Here is an 8,753-nt window from a genome sequence, read left to right as displayed (position 1 = left end):
TGAGGAGGATCACAGGGTTGTGTTCAACTTGGGAGTCCGTAAATCAGCAGCTCCCTCAAGCTGTGGGCGCTCAGGGACCAGCACCCTGGATCCCCGCGCTCCCTTCAGGCGGTGCCAGTTCCCGGGATCCCCTCAGGGTCCCCCCGTTCCCCTCAGGCGGTGCCGGTCCCTCAGGGTCCCCCCGCTCCCTTCAGGCGGTGCCGGTCCCTCAGGGTCCCCCTGGGCCCCCTCGCTCCTCTCAGGCGGTGCCGGTGCCGGTTTCCCGGGATCCCTCCCGCTCCCCTCAGGCAGTGCCGGTCCCTCAGGGTCCCCGGGGCCCCCCCGCTCCCCTCAGGGCCGTTGGCGGGAGCGGCCCCGGCCACGTCTCGCGCCCGGCTCCCGCTAGCGCGCACGCGCAGGGAGCGGAGCGGCGGAGCGGGGTCACGGGACGCGCCGCGATTGGTCCGCGGCCGTGACGCGAGCGGCGAGGCGGAAGTGGCGGCTCCGACCATGGTACGGGACCGGGGGATTGGGCATGGGACACGGGACCGGGACTGGAGGCTTGGGCATGGGACACGGGACCGGCCTTCGGGACCGGGATCAGGGGCTTGGGCATAGGACACGGGACTGGGATCTCGAGACCGGGGCCGGAGCAGGGGCCTGGGCACGGATCATAGGATCCCGGAACGGGACCCACTTCCCATAGGCCCCGGGCGAGCTGCGGGGCGCGGAGGCCCTTCCTGCCGTGACAGGCCCGCCCGTCCGTACCAAGGGCCCCGCGGGGCTCCACGGCCGATGCCCAGCGCTGCGTGACACGGCCGGAGCGGTGTGTGACACGGACGGAGCGGTGTGTGACACGGACGGTGCCTGGCAGTGTGTGACACGGACGGAGCGGTGTGTGACACGGACGGTGCCTGGCAGTGTGTGACACGGACGGAGCGGTGTGTGACACGGACGGTGCCTGGCAGTGTGTGACACGGACGGTGCCTGGCAGTGTGTGACACGGACGGTGCCTGGCAGTGTGTGACATGGACGGAGCCTGGCAGTGTGTGACACGGACGGAGCTGCTGGCCCACAGCTCGGGGCTCACTTGGCACCACTGGGGCTCACAGCAGAGCGGCTTCTCTCAGTTCTCCGTCCTGGCCGCAGTCCCGGGCAGTGACTGTCCTGGAAGGCTCAGGAACAAAAGCACTGCCCCAGCTGGAGTCACTGGGCAAGGAGGGCACGCATTGGAGGCTGTGTGCCAGAGCCAGGTGTGCCAGAGCCAGGTGTGCCAGAGCCAGGTGTGCTCTTTCCACACCTGGAAGCAGTGGGGTTTGTGATCAGCCCAGCTGCAGCTCACCAGTCTGAGCCCTGATGATCATTTCTGAGATCACACTGTAGGCTTGTGTGTGGTTAAATCTTCACCTTCTTCCCAAATGAATTCTGATCCTGAGGTGCCTCCGTGGTTTTCTGGGTGATGAACACTGTCCCAGGCTGATGTTGAAAACATCAGGTTTCATTTTTCTCCTGTAACCCTTTGCCTCTGCTCCCCCCCTCAGGACAGCAGTGATGACATTGAAGATGTGTCTCTCTTTGATGCAGATGATGATGTATCCAGGAGATCCAAAAAGTCAAAAATAAGGTTGGTGGGGACAGAGGGAGTTTCTGGAATGTCTCTTCCTTGTGTCACCTCCCAGGCAGTTATTTCCCATGTTTCCAGAACACTGGGTTCATGTTACAATGCTGACCCTTACCCCTGGCAGTGTCACTTGTCTGCAGGAGCTGTGACTGTCCTGTCCTTCATTCCAGGCACCCAGTGGCATCATTTTTCCACTTATTCTTCCGAGTCAGTGCCATCGTTGTTTATCTGCTCTGTGAGCTCTTAACCAGCAGCTTCATTGCCTGCATGGTGACCATCATCCTCCTCCTGTCCTGTGACTTCTGGGCTGTAAAGGTGAGTTCCTCTTGTGCTTTTTGTCGTCTTTGCCTTGCTGTGTAAAAATAATCGACAGTGATGCTCATGTCTCAGAAAAGTCATTTCATTGTGCCTCTCCCACAAAATGGCACCCCCAAAACACCCTCAAGTGCTGGAGGGGATTGCAGAGCTTTATGAAATAAACTCTGACATCTCTGTGCACTTGGTTCTTTTGGAAAGTCCAGGGGAGAGCATTTGTTAGGCTCCCTTTTGAGGCAGCACAGGCTTTGTTATTTGCTCAGAAGCACCACAGACCTGCTGGATCTCTGAGGAAATGGCTTGTTGTGGCTCTCATTCTCCCAGTGTGAGGCAGGCAGGCGCTGTGGAAAGCAGCAGCCCGGCCCTGAGCTGTGGCAGGAGGGTTCTTTGCACAGGACCCCAGAGCTCATGGGTTCTCCTCTCTTCCAGAACGTCACAGGGCGGCTCATGGTCGGCCTTCGCTGGTGGAACCAGGTGGATGATGATGGCAGGAGTCACTGGGTGTTTGAGGCCAGGAAGGTTGGTGATTTGGTTCTTGTACTCCTGTCTGCTTTAGGAACCCCTGGTGGTTGGTGGTGCTGCTGGAGAAGGGGGGATTGCACAGGGGACGTTTGCTGGCAGCCACAGATCTGTGCAGGCTGCTGGATGAGCTTTCTGATTGTTGGGTTATTAAAAAGTTCTCACGATGTATTGATCTGGCTTAATATAAGTACTGTAAGTCTGTGGTTTTCAGAGGTAGGAAATGACTTCTTTGGCTGTTTCTGAGCTTTGTAACTGAACCTTGCAGGAAATGTCATTTTTCCCAAATTACCCTTCTAGCCCCAAGCATTCAAAGAGGTTTTGATGCTGCTGCCTCCAGTGATTCTGAGAGAAAACTGAAAAAGTTCCCTTAAGTGGAAACACTTCCTGTTGCAGAGATGTCTTTGTGTGATGTGGAAATTAATCCTGGAGGCACCCAGTGCTGTTGTGTGGAGGGAAATCCCAGGGAGTGTGGGGATTCTGCCCTGGTTTTAAGGATGTGGGATCTGTAGGATGGAGCAGCCTGGTCACTGCCATTTCCTTTCTGTTCCAGGTGTCAGCACAAGGGGGTAAGACCTCATCTGAAGCAGAGTCCCGAATTTTCTGGCTGGGCCTGATCACCTGCCCCATGATCTGGGTGATCTTTGCCTTCAGTGCTCTCTTCTCTTTCAAAGTGAAGTGGTTGGTGAGTGCCCCCCGGGCTGCTCTGGCTCTGCCCTGTCTGAGCCAGGAGCTGCCAGCTGCTGATGCTTTTCCCTGTCCCAGGCAGTGGTGGTGATGGGGGTGGTGCTGCAGGGAGCCAACCTCTACGGCTACATCAGGTGTAAAGTTGGCAGCAGGAAGAACCTGACCAGCATGGCAACCAGCTACCTGGGCAAGCAGTTCCTGCGGCAGGTGAGGCCCCCAGGGCATCCCTGGGGAAGCAAGAGGGGCTCGTTGGGGTTCTGGGCTGTGCAGTGGGGCCCTGCCCACGCTGCTGCTGGGGACCTGAGCCCCGTTAATTAAGGCTCAGAGCGCTGCTAATTGCTGTCACCCAGGGCTGTGGTGTTGGCTGGTGCCATGGGTCCGTGCAGTGGGAATTACTGGGATGTGACTGCTGTGCTGGGAGTAACACCTGCCTGACAGGGCTGCCACTGCCCTCTGTGTTCTCCCCCACCTCCACCCAGCTCTTCCAGCAGCTCCTGTTCTCCCCCAGCTCTGGGTCTGCTCCTTACAGGAAAGGGAACAAATGTTGCAGCAGGAGCAGCCACCCCATTTCCACCCCACTGCTGCCTTTCCTGGCGGTATTGATGACCCTGGCAGAGGTGTTTTGGCTGCCCCAGGTTCACAGATATTTGCTGTAATTGCTGCCATCGCTGTGAGCAGAAGCTCAAACACTGATGACCTTTCTGGCACTCTGTGCTGGACCCATCCCCTCCTTGGTTTGCTCCTGAATTCTTGTACCCTGCCAGGGCTTACCCAGGCACCCAGGCCAGTCTCAGGCTCTGGCAGAAATGAATGATTTTGCCCCAAAATCCCAGCAGTGGCTCACAGAGTTCTCCTGCCCTCTTTGATCTTGCCTCCTGCAGACCATGGCTACAGAGGAGCAAGCAGCATCCTGAGTGTGGTGGGAGCCTCCAGCCAGGCTGCATTCCCAGCAGTGACCAACAGAGAAGTTGCTCTGACCAATTTGGGAGCTGCACACAAGGTGTGAATCAAAAGAAGTAAATAAATTGTGCAAGACTTGAGGTTAACACTCCTGGCAACTTATATTCCATTTTCCACTAGCAGTTTGTGTTTAAGTCTTCTCTTTAGTTTGATTAACAAGAATTAATTTGCTTAAACTTTAAATTAAAAGATAGCCTGAGTGGGTTTCGTAGAGGTTTAGAGCTACTGGATGAGTTTAAAAAAATTTTGCTGGAGATTCTTCAGAAAAGCCATGTGCAAGCCAAGCCTTGGGAACTCTCCTGCTCCTTCAGCACTTGGTGCTGGATGCTTTCAGCTGTGGGCTTTCAGGTTTGGCTCTTGGAGGTTGTTGCTACAGTTTAAGGAGTGATTTTTTGGCCCTGCATCCCTGACTGTGTGACTGGAATGGCCCTGAGTGGCTGCAGTGAGGGGCATCTGAAGGAAATGGAGCTGCTGGGAGATCCCCGAGGTCCCATGGCAGCTGCAGGAGGTGACCTGTGAGCTGGCCCTGGTTTCTGAAGCCTTCACAGACCCTTAGGAGAGCGTCCTAAAGCCCTGGATCTGTGGGATCCCTGCAGGCCTGGGCCTGTCTGCAGAGTAGAAGAGCAGCAGAGTTTCCAGGGAAGGCTGCAGCCCTGTGTGCCTGGCCTGTCACCCTGAGGCGTGTCCTGGAGGGGACCCTGGGGCCGTGGGGCTGCTCCTCAGGCCAGCAGGGTGTGGGGATGGCAGCTCCTGGCGCAGGGGTGGCACTGGCAGGGTGTCACCCTCCTGCAGAGCAGCTCTGTGCTGTCCCTGAGCTGGGGAGAGCCCTGCCTGGGGGCAGTGCTGTGTCTGAGCTCATCCCTGCAGAAGGACCAGCCCAGCTGCTCCTCTGGAGCCTGTGCTTCCACAGCAGCAGGTGCTGAACGTTCTGGGCCAGGATTGGGAATGAAGGATTTACATGATGGTTTCTTTCTGACTCCTGTGTGCTGTGAATTGTGGGGTTGCATTACCCTGGTTCCTGTCCCTGTGCTCTGCAGTTCTGGCAGCTGTACATTTGTTTAACTCTGATTGATACCTTCCTTTTGTAAATACGTATTTATAAAATCTTGACATTAAAATGCTGCTTTGTTTAACCAGCCCAGACATCCCTTCTGTGGTTCGTGGCTCAGCTTCATTTCTGCCCCGTGTCCTTGTCAGGCACCTTTAGCAGGAGTTCATTGTCCATTCAAACTGTTCCTCCAGCTCTGGCACAGTTCTGTCAGCCAGGGCTCTGCAGGTTCCCCTGGGCAAACTCTGCCCCGGCTGCTGGAGCTGTCACCACACTGAGCTGAAGTCGCTGTCTCCCCAGGGCTCCTCTCCTCTGGAGGGCACTCAGAGGTGCCCTTGCTCAGTCCCACACACACCAGAGGAACTTCAGTGCCCATTTCCATCCAAGGGATCAGGCATTTTTAGGGAATCAATGTTAGGAGGCCAAATTCAGTCAAACCCCCAAGTGGAGACCCTTCAGCAGCCACAAGGCGCGTGCAGGTCCTGCAGGGAGGAGGGGGAATCCTCCCTGCTCCAGCCCAGCCAGCCCCTGTTTGCTGCTGGCACAGCTCCAGCCACGAGCTGCTGCTTCTAAAATGTGTTAAAAGCTTTGGAGCCAGTGTTTATTCACCTGCTGCCAAAGCTCCCCCCAGACTCCTGGAAAACAGGGCTGTTCTGGAAGTTGCAGTTTATTTAACCAAGGACAGAGGCATTTCTTAGTAGGTGCCTTTAAATAGAGCCTTCTTTGGGTTATTTTTAGCTCTTGGCAAACATTCAGGCTTTTGGCTTCTGAGAAACTGGCAGTTTATTGCATTCCTGTCATGGATCAGAACCAAATTTCTTATCTCTGCTGCAGCTGGGTGTGAGTCTGGTTTGATTCTCACTCGCAGTGTGCTGGGGTTTCCTGCAGAGCAGGAAGTGGGAGTTGCCTCAGAGCAGAGAAATTCTCTGAATGTGCTTTTTTCCACAAGCCCCAGGACTCCACACGGAGCCAGCTTCTTCAGCATCAGCTGGGCATTAATGCTGGCCCCACCTCAGACCTGGGTGGGGCTGAGCTTGGAGGCTTTAGAGAGCAGAAATACTCCTGTAGTAGTTGTAGTAGTAGTAATAATAATAATGATGATGATGATGATGATGATGATGATGATGTACTCTTTGCTCTGAAATAGTGAAATCTGGCTGGGATGGTGCAAGCGCAGCTGGAAGCTGTGATATTCCCCAGAATATTTGCCAAAGCCGTGCTAAGGTTCTTCAGCTGACTGTTCTCTCCCTGAAGCCTGCTCTGTCCAAATCCCAACAGTTTGCTCACGTGGGAGTTGCACTTTCTGCTCCGTTGTTCCTCACATTCCTCCAAGAATCCTCAAAAACCACCAGGACCACACTCGCCTCGTCCCTCCCATCCGGCACCGGCAGAACCATCAGTCTGGGGATTAATTCTCCCTAAGTTCAGCCCCGAGAGCCCCAGGGCCCGTGGAGTCGTTGCTCTGAGTTATCCCTCTCTGTGTCACCCAGCTCCTTCCCTTTAGTTCCCTTTGGGTGAGCTCTGTAGCGTTTTCTCCTCCTTTTCTCCTCAGTCCAGCAGTGTGTAAACAGCTCCATGGTGACCCCGAGCCCTGAGTCACCCAGCTGTTCTGTGTGATCCAGAGCAGGGAGGGCTCAGCGCTGACTCGCCCATCCCTCCCGAGGCAGCCCTGCTGGCCCTGCCCTGTTTTATGGCTGGTGTCACTTCTGTGGATGTTCTATGGCTTGTGACCTTCCGTGTGTGTCACCTGTCCCCTCTCCTCCAAGGCTTAAACTCATCTCAGTTTCTTCCACCAGTACCTGGATTATGTTTTGTTCTTGTTGGAGCCCTCCCTCACACCCAGACCTGCTGTGGAAGGAATTTGTGTCACATCTGCTCTTGGGAACTTCCACACCTCCTTCCCAGCACAAGAGAGCCCTCTGGTCCAGCTGTGGGCAGAGGTCCCAACCCAAACCCTCACCTAAAATCTCCTTGGATGAGGAAAAAACGATTCCCTGGCCTTTTGTGGGCCCTTCGTTTCTCGTGTTTTAAGTTGCAGGGCTGTGCCCAAAGGTGTGGTTTAGTTAGGACTGGACTGGACGGAGATGGGGACAGGGACTTGGCTTGGGTCCTGCTCCATCCTGGCGGGGCTCAGCCAGGAGCTGGGGCAGGGCTGGGTGCAGGTGTGGTTCTGGGATGGGGAGCCTCACCAGGCCCCCCCAGGCACTTGTGGGGATCAGCCCGACCTCCCCCTGCCCCTGGGCAGCTGCCTGACCCGGGACAGCCCCAGTCCCCAGCACGGTGAGAAAAGGCAGGATCGGGAACGCCCTGGGGGATTTTCCTCGGGGTTTGCAGCAGGATGGGGAGGGCAGCACCCCCTGGGCTGTGACCAGGCTGGGCAGCCTCAGGGGACATCAGGGACATCAGGGCCATTTGGGGACATCAGGGACATCAGGGACATCAAGGACATCAGGGCCATTTGGGGACATCAGGGCCATTTGGGGACATCAGGGACATCAGGGCCATTCGGGGACATCAGGGACATCAGGGACATCAGGGCCATTTGGGGACATCAGGGACATCAGGGCCCTGCTGTCAGGGCAGCAGCAGCACCGAACATCTGGAGCCGCACAGTGAACAACTGGAGCCCTCTGGGCTCAGACCCTGCTCTCCCCCAGCCCTCTCCTCTCCGGGCCCGCACGGCAGCAGAGGGAGCCCTTTGCTTTAAAGAACAATTAAATAAATAATCATTTAAAACCGAGCCGAGAACGTTTCCAGGTCGGGCTTGTTGGGAACGAGTCCCGGGATCAATCCTGAGCCCTGAGCGGCGCCAGAGCCACCTGCGGGTGTGGCACTGCCCTGGGCACGGTGCCACCTCCCCTCTCCTCCTGTGACTAACAGGGCTGACAAAAAGGGGTGACAAAGAGGGGTGACAAACAGGGGGACAGGCACCAGGGCCGGGCAGGGACAGAGCGGGATGTGAGGGATATAACGGGAACATGATTCACCGCTCTGCTTGCAGGGGTGGGAGCAGCCTTGCAGCTGGAAAAAGGCAGCAGAAAGTGAATTTGCTGCCAGCTCTGTGTGTGTGGGACCGGCTGCCTGGGCTGGCTGCTCAAACAGCCCTCGGGCCCACCCCGATTTGGGGGAATAAGCTGTGATTTAATAAATGCTCCCTGGGAAAGGATTCAGCCCACGGCCTCAGGTGGAAATTAAAAATCACAGTCCAAATGGCCAAAGGAAGATTTTCCATCTGCATCCAAGTCTGCAAGCAAATACAGGCATTTGTAGGAAGAGCTGTCATCCTGCAAGGATTTCTGAAAAAAAAGAGAAAGTCCAGGCAGGGAATGACAAATGGGAGTGGGTGGGAATGGGCTGATCCATGGGCTGATCCCTGGGCTGATCCATGAGCTGTTCCCTGGGCTGTTCCCTGGGCTGATCCCTGGGCTGATCCCCGGGCTGATTTGGGGTGGATTACATGCATTTTTGAACTTCAGTGCCTGCTTAACTTAGGCTCAACACCACCCAGGGTGTGGAAGCAGCAGGAGCCTTGCAATTCCCATAGGCAATAACTCCCATTTCTGCCCCTGGAGCATCCTCCTCTGGCCAGGAGCATCCACAGCCCCAGATGTGAACCCACAGCTC

The 8,753-nt window shown here is 56.2% G+C and overlaps 1 protein-coding gene across 2 annotated transcripts; it reads left to right on the top strand.

Moving 5' to 3' along the window:
- The first annotated feature begins 431 nt into the window (after positions 1-431).
- On the top strand, positions 432-5,217 carry LOC136566450 (Golgi apparatus membrane protein TVP23 homolog B-like). 2 transcript variants are annotated; one of them, XM_066565600.1, is made up of 7 exons: positions 432-492; positions 1,521-1,603; positions 1,771-1,915; positions 2,345-2,434; positions 2,988-3,119; positions 3,200-3,328; positions 4,003-5,217. In XM_066565600.1, exons 1-7 carry the CDS (start codon positions 490-492, stop codon positions 4,033-4,035), a joined length of 615 nt encoding a protein of 204 aa, XP_066421697.1. In that variant the 5' UTR covers positions 432-489; the 3' UTR covers positions 4,036-5,217. The 2 variants fall into 2 exon arrangements, with proteins under 2 accessions (XP_066421697.1, XP_066421696.1); XM_066565599.1 differs by lacking the exon at positions 432-492 and adding an exon at positions 954-1,232.
- Positions 5,218-8,753: the final 3,536 nt, after the last annotated feature.

The sequence above is a fragment of the Molothrus aeneus genome, chromosome 25, assembly GCF_037042795.1.
Source record: "Molothrus aeneus isolate 106 chromosome 25, BPBGC_Maene_1.0, whole genome shotgun sequence".
NCBI classification, from domain to species: domain Eukaryota; kingdom Metazoa; phylum Chordata; class Aves; order Passeriformes; family Icteridae; genus Molothrus; species Molothrus aeneus.
The sequence above is the reverse complement of the archived record's forward strand: the minus strand, read 5'-3'. Positions and strand labels throughout refer to the sequence as shown.

What these genes read in the sequence shown, in the direction of transcription:
- LOC136566450 (XM_066565599.1), top strand. Translation starts at nt 1,008, where the DNA reads ATGGACGGAGCCTGGCAGTGTGTGACACGGACGGAGCTGCTGGCCCAC. An exon ending in TCCAAAAAGTCAAAAATAAG is followed by an intron (nt 1,604 to 1,770) that starts GTTGGTGGGGAC and finishes CCTTCATTCCAG; the next exon opens with GCACCCAGTGGCATCATTTT. An exon ending in GGGTGTTTGAGGCCAGGAAG is followed by an intron (nt 2,435 to 2,987) that starts GTTGGTGATTTG and finishes TTTCTGTTCCAG; the next exon opens with GTGTCAGCACAAGGGGGTAA.